This window comes from Ascaphus truei, chromosome 1 (assembly GCF_040206685.1).
Source record: "Ascaphus truei isolate aAscTru1 chromosome 1, aAscTru1.hap1, whole genome shotgun sequence".
Taxonomy (NCBI): Eukaryota; Metazoa; Chordata; class Amphibia; order Anura; family Ascaphidae; genus Ascaphus; species Ascaphus truei.
In genome coordinates, this window is record NC_134483.1 from 435009386 (window position 1) to 435036986 (window position 27601).

General features: G+C 43.7%; 1 protein-coding gene across 2 annotated transcripts in view; it reads left to right on the forward strand.

Annotated features, from left to right (window-relative positions):
• The first annotated feature begins 4878 nt into the window (after window positions 1-4878).
• The window catches only part of LOC142503348 (cilia- and flagella-associated protein 337-like), a 75062-nt gene continuing 52339 nt past the window's right edge, over window positions 4879-27601 (forward strand). For both annotated transcript variants that reach the window (XM_075615503.1, XM_075615506.1), the window contains exons 1-6: window positions 4879-5801; window positions 16676-16764; window positions 17366-17458; window positions 21688-21733; window positions 26259-26305; window positions 27310-27427. In XM_075615503.1, the coding sequence (XP_075471618.1) occupies window positions 5586-5801; window positions 16676-16764; window positions 17366-17458; window positions 21688-21733; window positions 26259-26305; window positions 27310-27427 (609 nt within the window). In that variant the 5' untranslated portion in view covers window positions 4879-5585. The remainder of the gene's footprint in view (window positions 5802-16675; window positions 16765-17365; window positions 17459-21687; window positions 21734-26258; window positions 26306-27309; window positions 27428-27601) is intronic.

A 27601-nucleotide genomic window follows, 5' to 3' on the forward strand; every position in this document is an offset into this window, starting at 1 on the left:
AAAAACAAGAACTCGGGAACCCAAGGTAGGAGCCACGAATGTGTTCAACATTAGTGGACACCAGACCACTGCTGTTGAGGACAGGGTCCTATCAAAGGGTTTAAATTTTGCCCCATCACAGGGACCCAATATGTTCAACCTCTATGTTGACACTCACAAATTTGTGAGAAGGCTGACTTTGAAAAAATATTTTTTAAAGGATGCTGTAACTAGGAGCATCACACATACAGAGAGCTCCTCAACTATATCAGAACCCATTGCAAGAAAGCAATTTAAAAACCCGTCAGTTTTTTATCCAAAACATATAAAGGGCAATTTCTTGGATACTTTCACCGAGTTGGTAATCAAAGATATGGAGAAGGCAGCTAATGAGTTTACAATTAAAAACCACAATCTCAGTATAGTGGAAAAGCAAGCCATTAAGGGGTTAGAAAGCAACCCTAACATAGTGATTAAGGCCGCGGATAAGGGAGGGGGAATCGTCATCATTGATTCATCATACTATAAGAAGGAATCCATGAGGATTCTAAGTGACCAGGATACGTATATTAAACTGGATCACAATCCATCAGTAGTTTTTAAAAAAACAATAAAAGACTACATACAAAAAAGGATTCAATGATGGAGTTATCTCCAAGGGAGAATTGGAATTCTTGGACATCGCACAGCCAAGAGTTCCAATTTTCTACTTCATTCCCAAGATTCATAAGGATCTTTGGAATCTGCCAGGCCGCCCAATAATATCGGGCATAAAATCTATGTCGTCCAACCTTTTCCAGTTTATAGACTCAGTACTCCAAAAATATGTCCTGAACATGCCCTCCTATCTCCGCGACACCACTCATGTTCTAAACATCTTAAAAGGTATACAGTGGGCTAGCCATTACACATGGGTCACGTGCGACGTGACCTCACTGTATATTGTCATTGACCATGAGCAAGGTGTCGCGGCAATTAGGAGAGTTTTGGATCGGGATGACAGTTTAGAGGTAGAATTCAAAAATTTTGTAATAGAAGGAATAAAATTCATTCTAACTCATAATTTCTTCCACCATGACGAAAGCTTCTACCTCCAGATATGCGGCACCGCAATGGGCACCAGGTTCGCCCCCAGTTATGCTAACATCTTTATGGGTATGTGGGAAGAGGATAATATCCTATCCCGCAACCCATATGGGGAGGACCTGGTGCTATGGAAACGCTACATTGACGATGTGCTGTGTATCTGGGGGGGAAGTGATGAGGATTTACTTAAATTCCAAGAGTACCTGAACCAAAATCAATTAAACTTAAAATTCACCTTCAGTACCAGTCCCCAAACCATAGACTTCTTATACCTAACCCTATATATAGAGGAAGGATCCATTGAGACAAAAACCTTCTATAAGAAGGTGGATGCCAACACTTATTTGTTGGCATCAAGTCATCATAATCCAAGATGGATAAACAATATACCCAAGGGCCAGTTCTTAAGAACCAAACGTAACTGCTCGAAAACTGGGGTATTCAATATACAGGCAGAAGAACTAATGGATACATTTATGGATAGGGAATATAATTATACCAAGGTAACAAGGGCATTGGAATCTGTAAAAAATATCCCAAGGGAAGATTTAATAGTAATGGATTCGAATAAAAATAAAAAGACAACCAAGGAAGGGGAGTTTATTCCATTCATCACCAAATATAATGCCATGGCTTCGAAAATCACCCAAATAATCAAAAAACATTGGGGAATCCTACAGGGAGACCTAACATTAAACACTATTTTACCAAAAAGTCCACAAATAGTGTTTAAAAGGGCAAATAACCTTAAACTGCAACTCTCTCCAAGCTGTCCATTTGATGTAGCAAAAAAATCCAACACTACATGGCTAAGGGAACTCAATGGGTTTTTCACATGTGGGAAATGTATTGGCTGTAAATACAGTGCCAAATCTAGGGAATTCAAATCCAACATAACAGGTGCTATATTCCCAATTAAGTCTTTTATAAATTGTAAAAGTTCCTTAACGGTGTACCTGTTAGAATGCCCCTGTGGGCTACAATATGTAGGGCGAACAGGTAGACCATTAAAGAGACGCTTTGCGGAGCATATCTACAATATCAAAAGGGGTCTCGAGACACATAGTGTCTCGAATCACTTTAAAATAAAACATAACCAAAACCCCGAGGGATTGGTCGGCAAGGGTATAGATTGTCCCAAACAAAATTGGAGAGGGGGAGATAAAATCAATCTAATATCGCGGCGTGAAAGCTATTGGATATACACCCTAAAAACATTAACCCCAAAAGGTCTAAACATCGAGTTTGACCTAGCATCCTTTTTGAGGGATAGTTGATTGAATATCAAACAGTAAGATATATAAAATCTGTCAGCCAACATCAATAATTTCCTCTGAGTCCTCTGCTCGTCTTGTCCCATATGCACTATATGGATACTCTCTATAGTTCCATTATTTTTAAATAAATCTCATTATAGTATATGTAATTAATTATTAAATATTACTGGAATAATGGTCTTAGACATTAATGTTTATATATATATATTTATTTTAATGTATCAAAGTTTATTAATTGTATTATTTGTGCCTTTTGATATACCATATGTAGCACTGTGTGAAGATTGTATTTTTAGAAATGTTGTGTTACAGTCTTACTATAGTAATATTGTGATACAGCCATTGTGAATGACAGGAGTTTGCAATGTCAATATCAGCACTCTAGTCAATTATTTCAACACCCATCTAGGAGTAATTATCCTATTAGGGTAAGTTTGGGCCAATTAGTTGTGCTTAAATAGCACCCGATAACACCAATGCTCCATTACCCCTGAGGAAGTGACGTCAGCAGTCACGAAACGCGCGTAGGGTGGAGCTTAGCTGCACGCATTGCTACGTGCCAGTACCAGTTGAGGAGGTTGCTGTTGGAAGTGACGTCATCTGAGGTGGACCTGGCGCTCCGAATTGCGGCCGCGAGGAGGAGATACATGCGGGATCCAGCCTCCACACACACCACAGTTCAGCCCCTCATGCTTGCGGACGGCACATTGTAAATCGTGCAGTTAGATCATCTAGCATGTGAGTGCATCAAATGTTGGTCTTTTTATTGTTTTATTAAATTGTACTGTACCACACTATTTGGCATTTTATCTTTTGTATACCATTGGGCGAATCGGCCAATTGTGGAGCGGGAGCATCACCAGTGGGGAACCCTGTGAGAGACACAAACCTCCGGTCTAAAGATACCTTTCAAGGCCTACATATACCCATCTAGATGTAAGTATCTAGCAGCTGTGTGGATGAGGCTTCAATTCACATGAGATACTGCGCAATGGTCTCCTGTTCTCTTTGATTACAGATAATTGAATATCGGAAGGAAATCAGGAGGCCAGACTGTGGACATTTACCAACTAGTTCTCCAAAGCAGGACTATTGTATCAGGTTCACGCACTTGTTAGTGCGCCAAGGACTTTGCTCTCTATACTAACATTCCAGTCCAGAGAATTGAACTTTGACGGCATGGAGGTTGAACGGGAGCTGCTCAGATCAAGAGGGCTGTCACACAATGGCGGAAAGGAAAAGGACTACTTCTATAATATATCTTAGAACCTGACAGTGATTCCAACTATGGTGTGTGTGCCAAGGTGTAAGCTTTTTGGAACCACCTGCTCACCACAATTCTGGATTTTTTGCAAGGAGGTCTAGAGCAAGGGCTCAGCACTAGCTTACTAAAGGTTCAGGTATCCGCATTATCAGCACTACTAGGAAGACACTTGGCCACCACACTGTAAATCTCATAAGTAGATTTTTCCAAGCTTTGAAGAGAATCAAGCCATAATATAATTACCCAATTCCTGCTTGGAATTTATCGTTCGTATTATGGGCTCTAACAGTTGCCCCATTTGAACCACTTTCTCAAGCTTCAGATATGGATCTAACATTAAAAACAGTCCTGTTGATAGCTGTAATGTCGGCGCGCAGGATTGGTGAATTACAAGCCTTATTCATGAAAACCTTTCCTTATTTTCCATCAAGACAAAGTCGTCTTAAGGCCGGTACAGTTTTTCTTACCTAAGGTTGTTTCAAAATTCCATCTCAACCAAGAGATAATGCTACCTTCATTTTGCCCAAAGCTAGCAAACGACAAAGAACGTTAGATGTAGTGAGGTGCTTAAAGCTGTAACTTTCCAGAACAGAAGGATTTAGGAATTCAGATAGACTGTTCATACTTCCAAAGGGAACAAGGAAAGGGAATCAGCCTCAAAGTCTACTATAAATCAATGGATTATAACGGCCATCAGGAAAGCTTATATTATTCAACAGATTCCAGCCGGAGAGCTGGTCAAAACATATTCAACAAGGACCATGGTCACGTCATGGGCAGTGGAAGCACAGGTTTCCCCCGCAGAATTATGCAGGGCGGCAGTATGGACATTTATTAAGAATTATTCTTTGGATGTACATACCTCAGCAGATGCATGCTTTGGTAGAAAAGTCCTATAGTCAATTGTCAGCACTTAAATAAAAGATCATATTTAGGGGGTGGGTAGTGTGGCGTTTTATTCTAGGACCCGTTCCCCCATTTTTCTTTATGTGAGTACTTCTTTGTCAAGGCCTATTGGTGACTACTGCCATGGGGACAACCAGGAAAATAGGAAGTTGATACCTAACTTACCGTATTTTTCTTTTCCTGGAGAGTCCATCAATGGCAGTGCACACCAGTTTCCTCCTAAAGTTTAGATCTAAGATGATATTAATCTTTCTAGTTATATATTTCAGCTTTTCTACTGAAACTACCTGGGTAGGAAAGGAGGGGCTATGTATAGGTCCTCCCACAGGTAGAGTTTTCTGTCCTATCTCAGCTGGAGGGTGGAACTTAACCCTTTGGTAAGCACCGCCGCGGATGGACTCCAAGAAAATAAAATGACTGTAAATTGGGTATCAATTTTCTATTTACATGGAGATGCTGTGCTTCTGATATCAAATTGTAAAAACGTGTCAGTCTAGAAGTAGGAGGAATAAAACAGACAGTGCAGTTATATACCATAACACACTATAAGGTTACTGTACTAAGCCCAGTTCTGCATTTTTGAGTACGTCTCTCCATGCCTATTTTCTCTATTTGACTACATGTACATTTCCTTGTGATTTGAAGAGGGGTCACAGAGATAAAAAAAAAAAAGTAGGAACAAGGAGTTACAGGGTCTATATTGGATGTTTCAATGTTTTCTTGTGAAACCAGCACGTTTTCCATTCCATCAGTGGCACAAATCTCTGCCACATCCAAGAAACATATATCAGCGTAATTTTAAGATTGGCACATTTCTCACCCTCTTCCAGAGGGAGATCTGGGGAAGTTTATTGTAGCACTTTGCAGGAGTTTCATAGCACACTGCACATGGCCGCTCATACACGCAGTCTTCAACACAGGTTAAACCGTTTAGTGAAATCAAAACTCTCCATTCGGGAACCTCTACTGTGGGAGCCCACTTCAAATGATGGTAAATGATGTGTTCATGCAATAATGTTCTGCAACACTAATAGTTTTCCATGCAGTTACAAAAAGACTATTCTTGGTCATAGATGGAACACTTTGAAGATTTAGAGGCTCAGCAGCAGCAGCAGCAATGTAAGCAAGTCTGCTTTCACCTTCCTGCAACAGTGACAGAAACACCGCACAGGGAGCCGTTTATCCAAATCTCTCCCATGCCCGACAGTACACTGCTGGGAGTTGGGCAAGATGGGCTAATCTCCGTTTGGACGCCAGATCTTAAACTGAAGAAAAGTAGACTTATTTTGGTAAGTGACAGTGTTTATCATTTACATCCAGCCTGTGTGTTTTTGCAGAGGTCTAAATACCAGCACAAAAATATCTGTTCCTGGTTGCTGGAGACAAAATGGCTTTAAAAGCCATGCACGGGCTATCACTACTAGTAATTTCGTATATCTGACACTAGTTTTTTACATTTAAATAATAAAAAATTGGAAAATTTGTGAATAATGAAAAATCAAAATAAATGGAAAAAACCTGGAAACCCCCCTGAAAAAAAAGTTAAATTGAAATGAGACAATAATTAAATATTAAAAACTTCTAAAACATTGTTAGAAAACTTGAAAATTAGTGTAACCCTCCTTGCCCGTCTCTTAAGGAGTTGGATATATTGAGTTGGATATATATATATATATACATGGCATTGCTGAGTCTCTCACAGGTTTTTTTTTACAGTACAAGAGCTTTAATCACATACCTTGATAATGCTCGCCATAAAAAAACAGACCTCACTTCAGACATTAACTAGTGGCAACTAATATGGTTACTCTGCGCTTCTTTCCTGATAGCTCTCACTCCGATGCTGGGGAGGTACTTATGCTTGTTTCCCTTAGTAATAGTTTGAGTGGCAATCTCCTGCATAGTGTCAATAGTGCCCCATCTCAAGTGGGCTTATGGTGGGAATACGTTCTGTCCTCGGGGATCAGTATCCCATCACTCTGTGTACTGCATACTGTACCTCGTCCATGCATATTTTATCAGGAGTTCACTTAGAACCTTCCGGTGGGGCGATTCGATTATGCTCCGGACCTACTACTCTGAGAACTTCTATTAAGCAATGCTCACTCCTCTTCCCAAATGAGAAAAATCTTGGGCCATTAATATATGCGCTATTTATCTTAGGCATGTTCCTTAACTGGAAACAATAAATGGTGACCAGACATTCTTAAAAGACATCAATAGCGCAACCAGAGTGGGTGCAAGGGTGCATTTTCACCCCCCAAGAATTGGTATCACGCTTACAGAGGCCCCACCCTCTTCCCCACAGCAAAGAAGCTGATTGCCGGGGGAGAGAGTGGGGTCTCTCTAGGAATCAGACCTCCTCATTGACATGGGAGCGTCATGTGATCCCGCGCCATCATGGGGATACGACATCACATTGCAACATGTTATCATGACAACGCACCATCATGTGATGCTGCAACGTCGTGAAAATGCAGCATCAGATGACATTGCACCATCATTGGGGAGGGCTGGTAAAAACGGCACCCACCTATCTGAAGTGATTGCGCCCATGATACACATAACTATACACACCAACCTATTTACAGGACTTATGATGAGGCTTCAGTCTGAACTCTGAGGAACCTGTTTCTAGAACATTGGGAGGATCTATATATACCCTTCTATCTCCCTATAGTGACATCACTCATCACAAGATATAAAAAGGCGTGACAAACCCTTATTACATTCATCACATGGTGGTGATTGGAAAAACTGAGTGATCCCACACAGTTAACCCATTAAGGCTGTTAACCCTTTATTCCAACCAGTATTTCCCAAAGGGGGGCTACATTAGCAAATATAAAAAATGGGAAGAAAAAAAAAATATTCAACAATTTTGAAAAAAATTAAAATATAAAAAAATTACATGGAAGCAATTTTGGAAAGATAACACATGTTGTTTTTTTACATTTAAAAAAGAATAATTCTGTGAATTGAATTTTGACACATTTGCTCATCTCCACTTAAAATCTTTAGCTACTGACAGTTTTACAACCTAGTGTCTAAAAGAGAACAGCAATATTATTTTGAATGCCATCAGATAGTATAAATATTCAATAACTCTCAGTAATGACTAGATTCATTTTCCCAGTGGCATCAGATTTAGGATAATGTCACATATATACTGTGCATACTGTGCACATTGTGATACTGTGCACATTGTGATACTGTGCATACTGTGCATACTGTGCATACTGTGCATACTGTGCATACTGTGCACATTGTGATACTGTGCACATTGTGATACTGTGCATACTGTGCACATTGTGATACTGTGCATACTGTGCATACTGTGCATACTGTGCATACTGTGCATACTGTGCACATTGTGATACTGTGCACATTGTGATACTGTGCATACTGTGCACATTGTGATACTGTGCATACTGTGCACATTGTGATACTGTGCATACTGTGCATACTGTGCATACTGTGCATACTGTGCACATTGTGATACTGTGCACATTGTGATACTGTGCATACTGTGCATACTGTGCATACTGTGCATACTGTGCACATTGTGATACTGTGCATACTGTGCATACTGTGCATACTGTGCACATTGTGATACTGTGCATACTGTGCATACTGTGCACATTGTGATACTGTGCATACTGTGCATACTGTGCACATTGTGATACTGTGCATACTGTGCATACTGTGCATACTGTGCACATTGTGATACTGTGGGCTTCTTTGGAACCTTGAAGATGAAAGAACTGACCTTCTACTAGTCACAGGGGTGTCATATCAATGACTCTTTTGTGAGCACTGGGTCTGGTCACATTTTATTTATTTTAATTCATGCTGGACTTCAATGACAAAAATATTGCTGTCCTATCAGTAAACTTTAGGATCTTGTCCCAATAAACTTTAAGGAGGCACTCCTAGGGACCATTTAAAATTAAAATAGGTTTGAAGCAGGGGGTCTCCAGAGTTGAACCGTATTATTTCATCTTCGGGGACACCCTGCTTCCTGAGATACAGCTAAACCCCCTTATAACGGTGTGGTTGGGGTCCAAGGAATCACATCGTGCTATAAGCAGATCGCGTTAGAAATAATTTACAATTGTATGCATTGTACAATAAAGTATTTAAGATACTGTAACATGGCCTCCCGGCAGTTACTTCTGTTTCTGGGCCTTTCCTCTGTCAGTCCTGTTAGTGCAGGCAGTGGAAAGGTTAAATCCATTATTAGGCCTGTATGTGTATTTCAGCCTTGAATGTTGTATCAATATTCGAGGGCGGGCCTTGCAACTCTGAGGCTGTCAATCTAAGGGGTGGATATTGGTTGGAACGCCCCCTGCTGTGTCTGGGCCAATCTGTATCCGGCTCTGGCTTGTAATGAGTCAGAGTTAGAGACACTCCCCAAGGATGTTCAAATTGGGACATGCCTTCTAAAACGGTTAGTTCAGTTGAGAGTTAGAGAGGAGCTGAAGAAGAAGTCAGACAGGCACAGAAAGTCTCTCCCTTCTCCTCCCATGCCTGGGATGGGGAAAGGGAGGGAAATCTACTAATTAGTCAGGGATCTGTCCTAAGAGTCATGTATGCAGTTATGGAAGTACAGGACTGTGTATTCTCTGAGCTGGAGCTGATGGCTGAATAAAGAGAGAGAAAAGACATTGCTGTGTGGCTTCCTGTCTCTGGTTATGAAGGAGTGTCAGTGGGGATCCAACCCCTGAAGATCACCAGGAGATCCTCACTGGCTGGAGGCACTGCACCATCAGAGATCAAGGTAATCTGTCCCCCTGTTCCCTGTCCTGGCTCTCCCCATACCACCGCGGAGCCCTCAGCCCTCCTGTTGCCAGCGGGTCACAGCACCCAGACCGCTTGAGGAGAGCCTCACTGGCCTGTGGGGCGACCCCGTGGTGGCTATGTGCCAGGGAGCGTGGATACCCACATACACGCCACTAATGAGGCAACTCATTGGTGTCTATGTGCCAGGGAGCGTGGATACCCTGCCTATCAGTTAACCCAGAAAAGGATGGGGAATAACGGGTCCCTGAAGCTACACCAGGGAGCCTGCAGGCCCATCCTGGCACTGCAGTTGGGGCGACCCCCTGGGGGCTATGGACCAGGGAGCGTGGATACCTTTCTGTACTCCCCAACGATGTTACAGCAAGGGGACAGGCATTCTGATGTGAGTTCGGAGACCCCTGTGCACCCAGCAATAACAGGACTATTGCGGTAACGGGTCGTGAGGCGTTCCCTGTAGCTACCCCAGGGTGCGTGGTACTCTGCAAAAAGAATTGTGCTCTACTTTGCGTGTCCCCTTACTGAAGAAAAGTGGGTCACGCCTGTCTCACAAGTCCTCACAAGATGGTGGTTTTGCTCTCAAGGAAACCGCGTGGTGCTGGACTTTGTGCTTTAAAATGGTGGTTCCAGAGAACTGGGACTGCATGTACTGCTACTACCTCAAAATGGTGCTTCCCGCCTTACCAGGGAAGCCATGAGCTCTTTTGCAAAAGTTGCATCAACTTGCAAGCTTTTGCTGGACTTACAGTTTGCAGAAACAGCGCAAACTGCTGAAACCCCTCCCCCTCTCTTGCTCTGGATTGGACTATACTATTTACCAGGGGGAGGAGCTGGGTGTGCCCTGCAGGAGCACACAGGATGTGAGGAGCCAGACGCACGTGTACTCCAGAGACAGCAGTTGTGCCTCTACTGTGAATTGCCTGCCATACTGTTGGAGAGCCGAGGACAGATTTATGAGCTGACCGGAGGAGTCCGTCATCCAGGACTCCCCTGAGAACCTACTACTTGGGTTCTGCCCGCCATGCAACTACCCAGGCGGCTCACTACACCTCATGGGGAGTTGCTCCGCTTGCCGCGTGCCTTATCTGCGGGCTAGACTCGATGGTCCCGCAGAACCGGACCTTGCGATGAGCACTGGGGAGCTGCGCACCTTATAGCAACTGATGCGTAAGTTGTCCCAACTGGCCCAAGTATCGTCCGATGACACTGCGCACCATAACATCGCCATGGTGTATGAACTATTCTATCCTGACCTACAAGTGGTGTCCACTTACCCGTCGTCCAGGTCCAGCATGGATCTGCCCACTGTCAGGCATGGTGGCCGAAAAGAAGGCTCTCTTCTGGGTCCTACCGCCTGGGTGAATGCCTTCCTACAAGTGCCTGATCCTCCTCCGTCTCCGGAGCCGTCCCCCTCTGCGCCCGTGCCAGCGGCGCTCAGTGGTCTGCCGTTTGAGTCTTGCGGTACCGCCTCACATCCATACTGTGAGGTGCGTTCTACTGCCGCTCCGGTAAGCCGCTCCAATAGGGAGGTACCCTCCGTTGAGTCTACTGTTCCGAACACCCCAGAGGTATCGGCCGATACCTCCCACGTACCCGATGTTGCTGGGACCAGCCTTGCTGCTACCGCTGGTGGTGAGTTGCTTGTCCTTTCTTCAGATCCCCGCTGGGATCAAGCCCAGAAAGCTGCGGAGCTGTACCTGCGGCGTCAGCAGGAGATGTGCGAGGCCCGTGCTTGTGTCCTAACCTACATGAGAGCTGCTGAACGCCACTAAGATGAGATGCTGTTACAGAGTCCACTGTCGGGAGAAGTGCCGGCCGGCACCACCCCTGATGACTGCATCGACTCTTCTGTTGCTGCTCCACCACCGGGAGATGAGAAGGCCGGCGAGTCGCCCGGCTGGGTGAGCTCCAGTGATATCCAGGCCGCTCCGGTGAGTGCTATTGATACGAACGATCCTTTCCTCCTATGCTGTAGGGAGAGGAAGGAAGCTCGAGACGCTCTTCAGGCCAAAGCGCTGGCTGAAGCCCGCTACATTAAGGCCAAGGGGAGGGGCAAATTGAACTTGACCCAGGACTGTGCCTTTGCTCCTCCTGGGGAGAGTTCCCTGAATGTGCCCCCTCAAGACTTTGGTGAGGCCCCCTTGTCACTGGCGGCCCCAGTCCCTGTGTCATCTGCCCCTTCTGTCCCGCTTTCCCCATCTGTCACCAGTCCCAGGATACGACCCCTGACCCCCAGGACTTTATCACCAGTGAGTCCCGTGGCTCCAAATGAATACTGTGATTTACTGTCTAATATGCTTGTGACACATTTGGAGGGTTCTGTTCAGTGGGGGGATTGAGATGATGAGGGGACGGGCTCAGTAAAATTTGTGAATGTATTGTCTCCTGTCAGGGAGGAGGCAGAAGGAACCCCTATGTGGGAAGGTCCTATTTTCTGGGTGCTACCGGGCACCGCTACTGACAGAAGCTTAGTGAAGTTTAGCCGCGCAGCCAGAGTATTAATGCACAGGTTCAGGAAGATGAGTTATGAGTACCCCTATCTCCCTGAGAAATTAATGCGCAGTGCTGAAGTTCATCGCATAGAGTGGGTGAAGGAAGCCATTCTTGCTCATCTAGCGACCAATGCTAAGGACCCCGCTTATGTGGATCTGGATAGAGCTCCACAATAATAAAAATTATGGATGGTGGGCCGAGATGTTCACCTAGACAAGGTGGAGTACATTTCAGAGTTCGGAAAACGCAGGTGCTACTCTGTAAGAGTGCCTAATGGCCAAGGTAGAATGGTCAGGAAGCCTGACCCAGCTCATTACTACTAAGGTAGCTCTATTACTCCTGTGGTAGAAATGGTTATGTTGTACTCATTTCACTGTGTTACCATGATATGCAATGTATCTGTGTATATGCAGTGGTTATTCCATTCCTGTTATGCTGAAATGTACAAGTGGTTGCATTTCAGCTTATGTCAAATTTACAGATGTTGCACAGTAAGGTAGTGTTATACCTACTGTAGTTCAAAGTGGGGACAAAGGATTCTACCAGGGGGAGATTGTAACATGGCCTCCCGGCAATTACTTCTGTTTCTGGGCCTTTCCTCTGTCAGTCCTGTTAGTGCAGGCAGTGGAAAGGTTAAATCCATTATTAGGCCTGTATGTGTATTTCAGCCTTGAATGTTGTATCAATATTTGAGGGCGGGCCTTGCAACTATGAGGCTGTCAATCTAAGGGGTGGATATTTGGTTGGAACGCCCCCTGCTGTGTGTGGGCCAATCTGTATCCGGCTCTGGCTTGTAATGAGTCAGAGTTAGAGACACTCCCCAAGGATGTTCAAATTGGGACATGCCTCCTAAAATCGGTTAGTTCAGTTGAGAGTTAGAGATGAGCTGAAGAAGAATTCAGACAGGCACAGAAAGTCTCTCCCTTCTTCTCCCATGCCTGGGATGGGGAACGGGAGGGAAATCTACTAATTAGTCAGGGATCTGTCCTAAGAGTCATGTATGCAGTTATGGAAGTACAGGACTGTGTATTCTCTGAGCTGGAGCTGATGGCTGAATAAAGAGAGAGAAAAGACATTGCTGTGTGGCTTCCTGTCTCTGGTTATGAAGGAGTGTCAGTGGGGGTCCAACCCCTGAAGATCACCAGGAGATCCTCACTGGCTGGAGGCACTGCACCATCAGAGATCAAGGTAATCTGTCCCCCTGTTCCCTGTCCTGGCTCTCCCCATACCACGCGGAGCCCTCAGCCCTCCTGTTGCCAGCGGGTCACAGCACCCAGACCGCTTGAGGTAACCAGCAAGGAGCATACCCCCCATCTCATCTATTATACCAATAATCGGGTTGTACAGTATTCATAAATACGAAAATTGGCAGCCACACTTGCATCGCGTTATAAGTGGATTTGAGTTGTAACGGATCGCGTTATAACGGGGTTGAGCTGTACATACCTCCGGAGGGTGTGCAGGTAGAAGCCCAGCACGGCAGCACAGATCGGGCTATTTGGGGCTAACAAAATGCACCTTTAAAGCTCCTGTCGGACCAATAGGAAGACGTGACGCCATCCCTTGCGGCTTCCTTTCGGCCCACGGGACATTTAAAAAGTTCAGATACCAGCAATAAAATAATAATAAATACTTTTTTTAAATGGTCCCTTGGAGTGCTCCTGTAATTGCCATATTTGAAGTTGCAGTGCACCAGATAAACATCACTAACTTGGCTATTTATACATAATCTAAGTGTGCTTAATTAAGTAAGAATACGAGTGATATAAATAAGTGAAAAAATGTTAAGTGTTACAAAAAACACAATAAAGTGAAAAATACAGTCAACTGTAAAAAATGTGAGTAGGAATTTGCTTGTAGGTAAAATAATAGGTGTGTACTCAGCGCTTGTGCAATTACAATGATGGATAATAAAAAACCTTTGATAAAGAGTCCAATAGGTAGTCCTGGAGCTGCCTTTAAAAGATTATTCTGGTATCTTCTACCCAGAGATGGATTGAAGGCTGGAAGGAAATCTTTTCTGGCGCTGAGGTGAGGTTGAGATGAGTGGGTTTATGATTTCTTCTGATGAACAATGACCTCAGGAAAAGGAGAAAGAAAAAGACAAGACATGCAGGGGACCTGCAATAGTGTATTACCCAAGGGATGACCGGATGTTTACAAAGAAGGAGCAATTTATTATTAAAATAACGTGGTTAAAAACCATGGATGACAATTAATAAACATACATTGATTACAATAAAATAATTAATGAACTGGTGCCTAGGCACTATCCACACTTATATAGTTTGGAACAATGTCCAGCAGTTCTGTTCTTTGCTCCGCCTGATCTAAAATTGAAAACCTACTCACCACAGGTAAGTAGTATAAAAGCAGTGTATAAGCACTTGGTACTGGTGGTCTTGGCCTCTGATGTCGCCGTCCGCCTGGTGATATGGTCGCATCTGCTGCCGGGGGTCTGTTTCTGTGTTCCTGTGAGCGCTGCTTCCTGGAATACACCCGATCCCCTCGGCGTGATGACGTCACCTGTATTAGTCCTCGGCTACGGTGGCTCAGCGGTACCACCAGACCTTCCAACGCGTTTCGAAAGTACGAATAGCGTCTCTCTTCGTTCCCTGACGAAGAGAGACGCTATTCGTACTTTCGAAACGCGTTGGAAGGTCTGGTGGTACCGCTGAGCCACCGTAGCCGAGGACTAATACAGGTGACGTCATCACGCCGAGGGGATCGGGTGTATTCCAGGAAGCAGCGCTCACAGGAACACAGAAACAGACCCCCGGCAGCAGATGCGACCATATCACCAGGCGGACGGCGACATCAGAGGCCAAGACCACCAGTACCAAGTGCTTATACACTGCTTTTATACTACTTACCTGTGGTGAGTAGGTTTTCAATTTTAGATCAGGCGGAGCAAAGAACAGAACTGCTGGACATTGTTCCAAACTATATAAGTGTGGATAGTGCCTAGGCACCAGTTCATTAATTATTTTATTGTAATCAATGTATGTTTATTAATTGTCATCCATGGTTTTTAACCACGTTATTTTAATAATAAATTGCTCCTTCTTTGTAAACATCCGGTCATCCCTTGGGTAATACACTATTGCAGGTCCCCTGCATGTCTTGTCTTTTTCTTTCTCCTTTTCCTGAGGTCATTGTTCATCAGAAGAAATCATAAACCCACTCATCTCAACCTCACCTCAGCGCCAGAAAGGAATTTGCTTGTACTTGACACCAGTGCAAATTGATGTTTTATGTAAAAAAAGAATATGTTTAATAACTCTTTATAGAGTGGAGACAGATATAATGAGCATAATCTATATTGGTGATAATTTACCTTAGCCTATAATTGAGGGAAAATGCAGTTAGAATCTCATTGTGTCAGCACAGGTCATAAAAATACAACATGAAATCTTCTTACCTGTAACCAATAATTTGGCAATATGGTTCAAAGTTAGAAAGTTCATAAAGACGTATCTTATCAATATCAACATGAAAACTAACTGCTCATAATATCGTATCGGGCTAAGCTCTAGTCAGCCACAGGGAGTATGAACCTTCTTATAAATTGGACACCTTTAACCTGTCTCCTACAACAAAGAAACAAAATAATATAATAAATAGTATTCCCACATCTTCAGTAATTACTGTATAGCCAATAAATATTGGAGTAGTGCAGCATCCCCTAGTACAGGGGTGGCCAACTCTAGTCCCCAGGGGCCATCAACAGGTCAGGTTTTCAGGATATCCATGCTTCAGCACAGGTGGCTCAATCAGTATTCATTTTTGACTGAGCCACGGATTGAGCCACCTGTGCTAAAGCAGGTATATCCTGTAAACTTGACCTTTTGGTGGCCCTTGACTTAAGTTGGCCACCCCTGCCCTAGTGTATCGCTGATGTAAGTTTTCCTATGGGCCAATAGGAAGCCGTGACATCATAGGCGGTTTCCTATTGGCCCATGTGACCGGAGGGTTTAAATCTGAGCAGGAGGTACCCCCTAAGGAGGTAAGTATCTCAGGAAACAGGGGGTTCCCGGAGCAGAAATTAATGCGGTTCAGCTCAGAAGACCCCCTGCTTCAATCTCACATATATTAAGAAATAAAGAAAAGGAAAGCAGCAGTGCTGTTACACTTTCCCTCTTGTTGCCCCCTGATACCTTAGGCTGCGGCCCCGCTGCCTGCGAGCTGCACGCGCGTCTGCGAGGCGGTGGCGCGTGCAGCCGAGTCCCCCGGTCTGCAGAGAGCTCCAGGGGGAAAGACAGGGGGGGGGGGGGCGGGGGAGTGACGGGGGGGGGGGGGGGGGTGGCCGTGACGTCACCCGACAGGTTCGCTATCATTGGCTGAACCGCCGGGGGGCATGGCCTAGCGCTCCGTCGCGACTCCTGCTCTCAATTTTCTTGAGAGCGGGAGTTTCTGTCGGCGCAGCGCGGTGTCCCCCCCTCGCAGTGGGCCCAGCCCCATTGTGGGGTGGCTCCCGTCGCCTGCTGCAGTAGCCAGCGGGGACCTGGCCTTACATAAGGTATGCCTAGGGACGGGCCTGTAAAGTAAGCTCTTACCTAAATCTTTATTTGACTTATGTAACCTCTCCTACTGTGTACTGACACAGACCAGGAAAATTCAGTGCCACGTACCTTGATACAGTGCTTCAATTTCTAAATTACTCTCTTATAAATCTAGTAAAGATGATTTAATATACAATAATATACAATATAACTGCCACATCATTTTCTAAAATGGTCTGGGTAAAGCATAATACAGATCCAATCCAATTTACTGTACATGATACGTAGTCGTACACAATGATTGATCTTAGCAATATCCTAGAAAATGTGCTTAACTAATTCCTGTCATTTCTATGTCTCAATTGCAGGATGAGAATAAGCTACAGAACAGAAAAATGAAATGGATTGCAGATTCCACTTTAATGCCTCAATATAATAAGCTAATCGTTGGGACATGGTAAGAAGATTATACAACAGCAGACTAATGACCGACAGTGAACCCCATGGTGGGCTTATCTGCAAACACCGCTTCCTATCACACTCGCCTCATTTAAGTAAATGTTAGTATAAGAAGGACACAATCTCACTCAGTGCCTCAGCGATACACGTGGGCAGGAGTGGCAAACTCCAGTCCTCAAAGTCCACCAACAGGTCAGGTTTTCAAGATATCCCTGCTTCAGCACAGGTGGCTGAATCAGTGTTCAGTAAAACATGAAGACTGATTGAGCCACCTGTGCTGATGCAGGGATATCCTGAAAACCTGACCTGTTGGTGGCCCCTGAGGACTGGAGTTGGCCACCCCTGTTCTAGGGATGCTGCAATACTCCAATAATATTTATTGACTGTACAGTAATTACTGAACATGTGGGAATACTATTTATTATATTACTTTAATTCTTTGTAGTAGGAGACAGGTTAAAGGTGTCCAATTTATAAGATGGTTCATACTCCCTGTGGCAGACTAGAGCTTAGCCCGATACGATATTATGAGCAGAGTTAGTTTTCATGTTGTTATTGATCGTGGCAATGCTAATAATAGGCTAACCTTGTGTTTTCAGTGACAGAGAGATACGTCTTTATGAACTTTCTAACTTTGAACCATATTGCCAAATTATTGGTCTTGACACAATGCCTCTGCACTTAGGTTACAGGTAAGAAGATGTCATGTTGTATTGTTATGACCTCTGCTGACACAATGAGATTCTAACTGCAGATTGTTTTACATAAGACATCAATTTGCCCTGGTGTCAAGTACAAGCAAATTCCAGTTCACATTTTTTACATTTGCCGCAGATGTCTCAGACTCAGACGTCTCAGGCTGATTTCATATCACATGAAAAACTCAGGACAGAGTTATTGGTTCAAAACTTTGACTGTAAAAGTAGCAATTTTGGTGGATAGTTCTCCTTGATTGATCAGTAAAGATCCTGCTTCCCTGGGTTCAATTAATGGCTGCCTTTCAGTTTCAATCAATCCTTCAGTCAGTGTAACTCAGCAGCTATAATGTATCCGTATATTACTAAATTAACATTATCTATTGTTACAGTTTGCAGGTCAAACTGCTGGGAACATTTGGAACAAATTATCACAAAGAGGAAAGTGTTGTAAAAATGTTGCACTGTTGGGGAGGTGGGCTAAAGCCTGCTATAGAAATCAATAGATGCTCAGTATATTAAAACTAATTCAAAATGGTATTATAATAATCGGGGGGAAAAATGCAGTATGTATTATGTATGTCTTTATTTATGTAGTAATACACGTGACAATCATATAAATAACAAATAATACAAATAATAGATCATGGGAATAAGTGCTTCAGACATAAAAGTAACATTTCGGAAGAGGAGTCCCTGCTTCGAAGAGCTTACAATCTAATTAGTAGGTTGGAATAACGTATAGAGACAGTAGGAGGGCATTCTGGTAAGTGCGTCTGCAGAGGGCCAAGGTTTATGTATCATGTGTATAGTATTAGCCAAGGTGCTACTCATATGTTTCTTTAAGCAAGTGTGTCTTAAGGTGGGTCTTAAAGGTTGATAGAGAGGGTGCTAGTCAGGTATTGAGGGGAAGGGCGTTCCAGAGGTGTGGGGCAGTAAGACAGAAAGGGTTAAGACGGGAGAGGGCTTTAGAAACAAAAAGGGTAGAGAGAAGGCATCCTTGAGCAGAAGGTAAGAGTCGGGATGGTGCATAGCAAGAAATTAGGGCTGTGATGTAGGGAGGGGCAGAAGAGGGTTAAGCTTTAAAAGTGAGGAGGTGAATTGGGTGTGAAATGCAGGATTTGATAGGAGACATTCAGAAACTTTGGTCTGGTCAGCAGGTGTAAGGTCAGGGGTTGAAAAGTAAATTTGTTTGTCGTCAGCATAGAGGTGATATTTAAACCCAAGAGATGTGATTGGGTCACCTAGAGAAAGTGTGTACAAAGAAAAGAGAAGAGGTCCCAGAGCCCTGGGGTACCCCATGAGAGATCGATAGAGGAGGAGAAGGTGTTAGCAGAAGAGACCCTGAATGTACGATGGGAGAGGTAAGAGGAGATCCAGGATAGAGCTTTGTTACGAATACCAAGAGTATGGAGAATGTGAAGGAGAGGGTGGTCCACTGTGTCAAATGCTGCAGAGAGGTTGAGTAATATGAGCAGAGTGTAGTGACCTCTGTCTTGGCAGCATGGAGGTCATTAGTTATTTTAGTGAGAGCTGTTTCAGTGGAGTGAGCAGTGCAGAAGCCAGATTGTAGAGGGTCTAGGAGAGAATAGGTGTTGAGAAAGTGGAGCCAAGCGAGAGAATACAAGATGTTCAAGGAGTTTAGAGACAAAAGGCAGGAGGGAGACAGGTCGATAGTTAGAAAGACAGGTATGGTCAAGCTTGCTGTTTTTGAGTAATGGTATAAATGTTGCATGCGGGAAAGGTACCAGAGTAGAGGGAGGAGTTAAAAATGTGTGTGAGCGTAGGGATTATAGTAGGAGCAAGAGGTTTTAGGAGATGGGAGGGAATAGGATCAAGAGGGCAAGTGGTAGAGGGAGAAGAGGAGATCAGCAGTGACACATCCTCCTCTGAGATAGTAGAAAAGGAGTCAAGGAAGGCAGCAGGAGAGTTAGGAAGCGGTGTTGGATGGGAGGGGGAAACAGAGGGGATGTTCTGACGTATGGATTCCACTTTTTCCTTAAAATAGTCAGCAAAGTCTTGAGGTGAGATGGAGGAAGAAGAAGAGGCAACTGAGGGTGGTTTGAGTAGAGAGTCAAAGACAGAGAAGCATGGTTTAGACTTGTGCGTGTTGATTAGAGAAGAAAATTAGGTTTGTTTAGCCTGAGAGAGGGCAGAGTTGAAACAGGATAGAATACATTTGTAGTGAAGGAAGTCTGCGAGAGTGTGTGATTTCCTTCAGAGGCGTTCAGAGGAACGAGTGGACGATCGCAGCATGCGCGTGAGGGAATTTAGCCAGGGTCTGGGGTTAGAAGGGCGAGGACGGCAGAGAGAAAGCGGGGCATGCAGATCAAGATAGAAGGATAAGGCAGAGTTGTAATTCCTGACCAGATTGTCAGGGTCTGTAGCAGAACTGAGAGAGGAGAGGGAGGAGCGTAAAGTGGAATGAAAGGCTGATTGGTTAATAGAGCACAGGTTTCTGCAGAAACTAGGGGTAGATGGAGATGGAGAAGGGGTGAAGCGAGAGAGAGAGAGAAAATTAGATGAGGTGATGGTCAGTGAGAGGAAATGGGGAAATGGAGAAATCAGAGAGAGAAAAGTTTTTAGTGAAAACCAGGTCTAGCTAGTGGTCATTCTTGTGGTTGCTGGCTGCAGTCCACTGTTGAAGGCCAAAATAAAAGGTTAAAGAGAGAAAGCGGGAAGCCCAAAAGGAGAGAGGGGTCATCAATGTGGCAATTGAAGTCCCCAAAAAGAAGAACAGGGAAGTCTGAGGAGAGAAAGAAAGAGAGCCAGGATTCAAAGTGAGAGAGAAAGGCAGAAGGGGGATGAGTAGAGGTAGGTGGACGATAGATGACAACCACGTGTACAGGGAGAGGAGAGAAGATCTGGACAGTGTGAGCCTCAAAGGAGGGAAAAGCAAGAGAGGGAGGAGTAGAAAGGGTTTGGTAACGGTAGATAGAGGAGAGCAGGAGCCCCATGCCTCTACCTCTGCCATCAGGGCGTGGAGTGAAAGAAAGGCCACCATAGGAGAGGGCAGCTTCCAGCGCAGAGTCAGACTGAGTGAGCCAGGTCTCAGTTATAGCAAAGAGGAGCAGAGAGAGAGAGAGAAAGAAGTCATGCACAGAGAGGAACTTGTTAGAAAGGGAGTTAGCATTCCAAAAGGCACAGGAGAATGGGAGAGAGGAGGGAGGGTGGCACGGGATGGATATGAGGTTGGAGGGGTTGACCCCAGAAGGAGTAGAATTTGCATTTGGCAGAGGAGGACGAGAGCTTGTAGAAATAAGGCAGGGACCAGGATTGGGAGAGAGATCCCCAGGAGCAAGGTGGAGAAGCATGGATAGAAAGAGAATGTGTGCGGATGATTTGTAGGTGTGTGATTTAGTGTAGGGGGGATAGCTGTGTAGTGCAGAGAGCGCAGGTAAGAAAGTAGTTCATGTGAACTGAGAAGTGGCGAAGAAAGGAAAGATGGCGATATATGAATAGAGTTGGAGACGTGAGGCTGGTAGAAAGAAGTGCATCATTTGAAAAGAAGTGAGGCCATAGCAAATATAAATAGTAAAGGCGGCATCACACAAGTGCTGAGATGTGCAGTCTGGGATAGATAATATCCTCCTTTCCAGCACAGATCAAATCCAGGAATCAGGGCCAGTATGTGTTGTCCACTCCTTTTGAACTCCCTTTTAAACTCTAGCACTACACGTTACTATAAACGTGGCTGCTGTGCTCTCAGTTAAATAGCTCCAAAATGTCACCTGACTGAATTAGGTTCAGCCCAGCCAACTTAATTAACACATGTGAGGAACATTAAAACGGGTGTTTTTTTCTAAACAGGGTGTTGTCCCTCTTAGGTGTGAAAGCTGAATTTAATGAAGTGGGTGATTGGAGACAGAATTAAAAAAATGTTTTTACCAAATAGATGTTACAAGTTGAATTGACTAAAATAGACAGCAGGGGAGGATTTAGAGGCAGAATTCAAAAATAGTTTTTACCTGAAAAGAGAAGAAAAAAATGATCAGTCTAGTAATCTAATACTCTTCCCAACTCCCTTTTAATCTCCAGCACTATACGCTACTTTAAACTTGGCTACTTCAAACATAGCTGCAAAATTATCTAATACTACAGAACTGATTTTTTTTTTAAAACCCATGTAGGATATTGTATGGATTGCTCCTGTAAGCATATACTGTACATCAGGTTTCATTCAATTTCACTGTGATTTCCTTCATTTTTCTCTGCTTTTCTTTTAGTCCCAGAGATACAGATGAGTGTGTCATATATTTCGGTGACGAACAAGTAAGTTATTAAAAGTGATGTTAGAAAATAAAGCAATGTGCTCACACTAAAGGAATTATATTATTAGTTGCTATTTTTTATGCATCCAGGACTGGGGAGGGGAGATTTGGTTTATACACCTTCAGTGAAGTGCTGAGACAGGTAGCATTGATTCTGTAGCTCGTTATACTGATAAACCTCAGACCTAGGAAATAGAATGGAGCAGGTTTATTATGGTATATATGGTAGAACATACTGGACACCTAACAAGCTCCTATTAAACCCCCAAAATACCCACAACATATATATAAGCATATGAGTGTCAGAGGAGTGCTACTGAGCATGGCAATATGCATTAAAACCAGAGACATAACATAAAACACAGACAAAGCTCAGTTTTTAGCACATCTAGTGAGACTCATACACGGTACAGTGCCTAAATATATATGGATAAATATCTAATAAGTAAATGGTCTTTTAGTTTGACATTTTTGGCCAAAATTGTTGTAAGCCCCTGAGCCAACGCCAAGGCAGACCACATATCAGGGGTCCCTAACGCTAATATATGTGGTCTGCCTTGGCGTTGGCTCAGGGGCTTACAACAATTTTGGCCAAAAATGTCAAACTAAAAGACCTTTTACTTATTAGATATTTATCCATATATATTTAGGCACTGTACCGTGTATGAGTCTCACTAGATGTGCTAAAAACTGAGCTTTGTCTGTGTTTTATGTTATGTCTCTGGTTTTAATGCATATTGCCATGCTCAGTAGCACTCCTCTGACACTCATATGCTTATATATATGTTGTGGGTATTTTGGGGGTTTAATAGGAGCTTGTTAGGTGTCCAGTATGTTTTACAATTCTTGTCCAGCTAGTCATGGCTGATTGGAGGTTGGCAACCTCCTACTTAATTTAAGCTCACCCCCTCCCACATTTAAATGGTTATGGGCTCACTCCATAGCATCTTCCACTCAGGGGAACTTGCCTGCTTGCAGTTTGGCTGTGACATCTCTAATACAGAGTGCTTTTCCTGGTAATATACAGGTTAATAAAAGCTTCAGTCAGACAGAACTTTGCAGCTAATATTGACAGATTTACTATAAATCATTCTTCCTGTTATTAAACAGGTTATTATATTAGCGTTAGGGACCCCTGATATGTGGTCTGCCTTGGCGTTGGCTCAGGGGCTTACAACAATTTTGGCCAAAAATGTCAAACTAAAAGACCATTTACTTTTTAGATATTTATCCATATATATTTAGGCACTGTACCGTGTATGAGTCTCACTAGATGTGCTAAAAACTGAGCTTTGTCTGTGTTTTATGTTATGTCTCTGGTTTTAAGGTATATATGGTAGGTAAGCTTAGTACAGTATGATACATGGCACTCCAGAACATTCCTATTTGATTTGTAACATATTACAGCAAAGATTTGTTGCTATTATGTATGCCTTTCTGCTGTATCCGGGCTGGTTGATCCTTTGCTTTTTATGATTTTTGCTGATTAAGTTGCAACTTATTTACTTTGGATTTTAGTTATTTACTTTGGGTTTTAGTCCCTATTTTATTATAGGGAGCTACGTGTATGTAAAAAAATGGGGACAGTAGACATTTGTGCCATATAATTGGTGCCTTGGAAAACATTTTAAACTTAAATCAATGTCAATGTCAAGTGTCAATGTATCAAGATTATTTTCACCTCTTTTTGTTACTGGCCGAGTTAGCAGGCGCATGTATTATAATGAGATAAAACTCTGTGTCTTCACCAAGTCTGCCGTGCTGTAAACCAGCGGTGCGCAAACTGGGGGGCGCGAGACTGCCGGCGGGGGGGCACGGGATTTACAGAGGCCCCGCACGCTTCCCGAAGGCACTTAAATTAAGTGCTGGGGGAGCTGCAGGGCCTCTGTAAACCTTTAGGCTGCGGTCCCAGTAATGTCTGTGACACGCGCGCCCGGCGGGGGGGGGGGGGGGGGCGGCGCGTGCACAGCGCTAACCGCGATCTGCAGTCTGACAGGGAGAGGGGAGCTTGCGACGGGAGGGGGCGTGGTCAGGTATTTGCGGGGCGTGGCCATTACATCACGCGGCTGGTTCGCCCTCATTGGGTGAACCGCCGGTGGGGGCGTGGCCACGCCTCCGTCGCAAGGTTTGAACTCAATTTGATTGAGTTGGGAAAAACCTTGCAGCACGGCGCGGCTGCACCTTCTGCGTGACGGTGCGTACTGGGCCCAGCCCCATTGAGGGGCGGTGCTTACACACACAGTGCACGCCGCGCCGTGCGCACAGGCTGTTACTGGGACCGCAGCCTTACTTACCTAGGCTCCAGCGGCATCCTTCCTGCGTCGCCATGGCAACGCTCATGCTATGGCAATGTGACGTCATGACGCCGGAGCGCAGGTAAGTGGGGGTTAGGGGGAGCGCGGGAGTGAGGGGTCCGCCGGTAGGGGGGCGCAGGGAAAAAAGTTTGCGCCCCCCTGCTGTAAACTACTCTGACTTATGATTTGTGTCAAATGTAAGACTCTTGTTTAACAAGTTTATTACACCTGGCATAGACATTGGCAAACAAAAAATGTGCCGAGTTACACTTTTCAACACCTGTAAAAAAAAAAAAAGTCCAAAGTTATAATCTATTGAGGATTGATAATGTTATCATTAGTGCAAAGCATGTTATTTCCTGCTAAGTTTATGTAAAACCTAAATAATATTGCTTTGACTGCATGTATTTTAATAAGAAATGTTTTTGCATATATATTTATATATATATATATATATATTAAAGGTTATTGCTAATTTTGAAATGCCTTAGGTCGACATCTATACGGTCCCTCTCCTGCTATTATTCAAGGAGACTACCTTATATATTGTATATATACTAGTATTCTTTCTCCCTGATAGGGGGAAATCTTTTATTACCTGTCAGCGTGGAAGTTTAGGAGCTTTCTTTCAATAATCTCAAAGTGGATGATCGCCCCATTATTGGTAAAAAAAATCCCTATTTAAGAAAGGATGCGATTTAAGTCAATGGAAGTTTTCGGGTAATAATGGTGCAATCAGCAGTTGTTGGAGCATATTGAATAAGCCCTTTAAGATCACACTGATTTCCCACCCAAATCTCCCTGCACTTTCACTGGTTGGCCAGTATAAAAATACCTTAATTCAATTGGCCAGTGAATGATGTGCAGAGTCCTGTCACATATTGAAAAATATAAAAGCGCAAATGAGTGAAGTGAGAAAGTCAAAACTACAAAGTGATTAAAGTGCTCAAATGAAATAAGCTCTCACAACAATCCTGCATGGGAAGCCAATAGCAACTGAAAGGTGAAACGCGTAGGGCAGTGATTTTAAACCGGGGTTCAGGCGGAGTTCCACGAGCACCCCTCAGGGGTTCCGTGGCCGCAAAACTCTCCCAGCTGTCCAAGGTATGGCAGCTTGGCATGTAGCTGTGACTTGGCGGCTCCAAACCGCAGCAGCAGCCCGGTCACTGCTATCTTCCCTCTCCCTGCTTGGGCGGCGCCAGAAGTCGTGCCAACTTCCGGCTGACAGGAAGGGGAGGAAGGATCAGATAAGAGCGCACTGTCCGCGCCGGCTGTGTGTGTGTGAGAGTGGGAGAGTGTGTGTCTGTAAGTGAGAGAGGGAGTGTGTGTGTGTGTGTGTGTCAGTGAGAGGGGGAGAGAGAATGTATATGTGTGTGTAAGTGTGAGGGAGGGGGAAAGGGAACGTAATGGGGAGAGTGAGAGACAGGGGGTGCGAGAGATAGGGGGTGAGGGTTGGGGTTTCAAAGAATTTCACAATAGTATTCTGGGATTCCCTGACCAAAAAAGGGTTGAAAGGGTTGAAAAACACTGGTGTAGGGATTTTGACCCACCGAGGACACCGTACTACGAAGTTGGATACTCAATCTGGCACCCTAACTGATGACGCGGATGCGTACGACACCAATGCGGAAGTCACTGTACCAGTGAGAAGGAGCAGAGCGATCGCCCTGATCGATTTGAGCAAGCTTGTGTATCCAGACGGTTCGGAGGGGGCAGAGTGTACCTATATTACACTCACTGCACTACTATACCTGGGAAAGTGTGAGTGGATTCCCTTTCCCCCCACCCTGTACAATTTCACTTTTAGTAAAACGTTGTTATGCCGTGACCCTTTTTGTTGTTTTCTCTGTGAGGATTGATGCAGCAAGAAGCGAATTCCAGCACTCGTGCCTATTCCACTTTGGGATCATCCATGCCGGATTGCTGTGAGTGCTTATTTAATTTGAGCACTTTAATAACTTTTGTAGTTTTCACTTTTTCACTTTACTCAATTGCGCTTTTATATTTTTCACAATCTGCACATATGGTTGTAGGGACCTTTTTTAAGAGCAGCATTGAGTGGTGTAACATAGATTGTCATCATATACTGTATTAACAATTGTGAGTTTTGTTTTGCGCTTTTTATTATTATTATTCCGTCACATAGTGCAGCATTTGTACGTTAGCTATAGTAGTTTAATAGACAGACGCTTACTGCTGATATATTTAATGTATTGGTGCTTTGTATTTAAGGGATGTGTCAACATGATCCTGATTTCTCATATGGCAGAAACATTAAGGTATGTGGCATAAGATTATAATGCTGTGTTATATCCTAACAAAATCCAATGCTGGAGTTGCTGCTTAAAATAACATTAACAAAACAGGGAAATATGTCATGCAAAACAAAAGGCAGGACAGTTTGGGGAAAGGAGATGAAAGGGATAACAACCTTTCCATGCTGCCGGACTCATAACTCACACCTCTCTAAAACACCCCAAAGCTTAATAACCTCTCTCCTCTACATCGTATGCTGTGATGCTGTCTTTTCTTTACTAGGGAGAATATAAACCTGTGGATGTATTTTAAATCTTCTCATATGGGAAAGATATGGGTCATATTTATTTATCGCTGCTAAGCCATATGTCCCGTTCCCTTGAAGCACAACTCAGTAAATGTGGCCCTATTTTTTTTAACGGGTCTATTTGTCAAAGTCTCCCAGCTACAAAACTGGAGCAAAAAGAGCATTAGACGTATAAAAGGAGTCCCATAGAAAGCAATGGGGATTTCCCTTTGTTAATGTTTCTGTTACTTTTTTGCACTGCTTTTGTATTAGTTTGCAGGTGAGATCCTATGTTAAAAAGACGCCAACGCGTCCCAGATGCAAAACTGAGGAAATAATAGGACTAGACGTATCTCATTGCTTTCTGGTGGATATTTTTTATTGCTTTATGCCATATTATACATTATTGATATTTTCAGTCACTTTAACCCTTAGTAAGCTCAACATTGCATCATTTCTTTCCTAAGAAATTGGATCATACTCATGATTGTATGAGCTGGTCAGGAAAACATCCATGGTCTTAGGAAGGATTATAAAACAGTGTCAAAAATTAATATAACATATACAATTCTCTCCAAAAAACTATTTTCTAACTGGTTTAATTTAATTTGAAAACCTTTCACCATTGCATGGTTACAATACATACAGTGTAAAGATCATGTACCTAAAAAAGTAATCCTTTCAGCAGGTGTGTCTGGTTCATCTCATTACTCATTTGTAAATTCATTTCTTTAACAATAGGAATTGGACAAAGTGTGAAGCTGTGGATGACATCCCCAGCATCTCCATGGATAATATTAAGGCGTCTGGACTTGTTAAATGTATCCGTTGGAAGGTTCATAATGACTGGATCACAGAGGTAAGAGAGGGATTCCTGGAATAAATAGAAGACCAATCAGCATCAGTATGATGGGGCACACTGGCACCCGTAGTGGTTCTAAAACTTCTACTCAGGGACTATTAGCCACACCTGGTTTTAGGAATAACCAATACACCTGTACGCAGCAAGTGTATGAATCTATGAATAGATTGT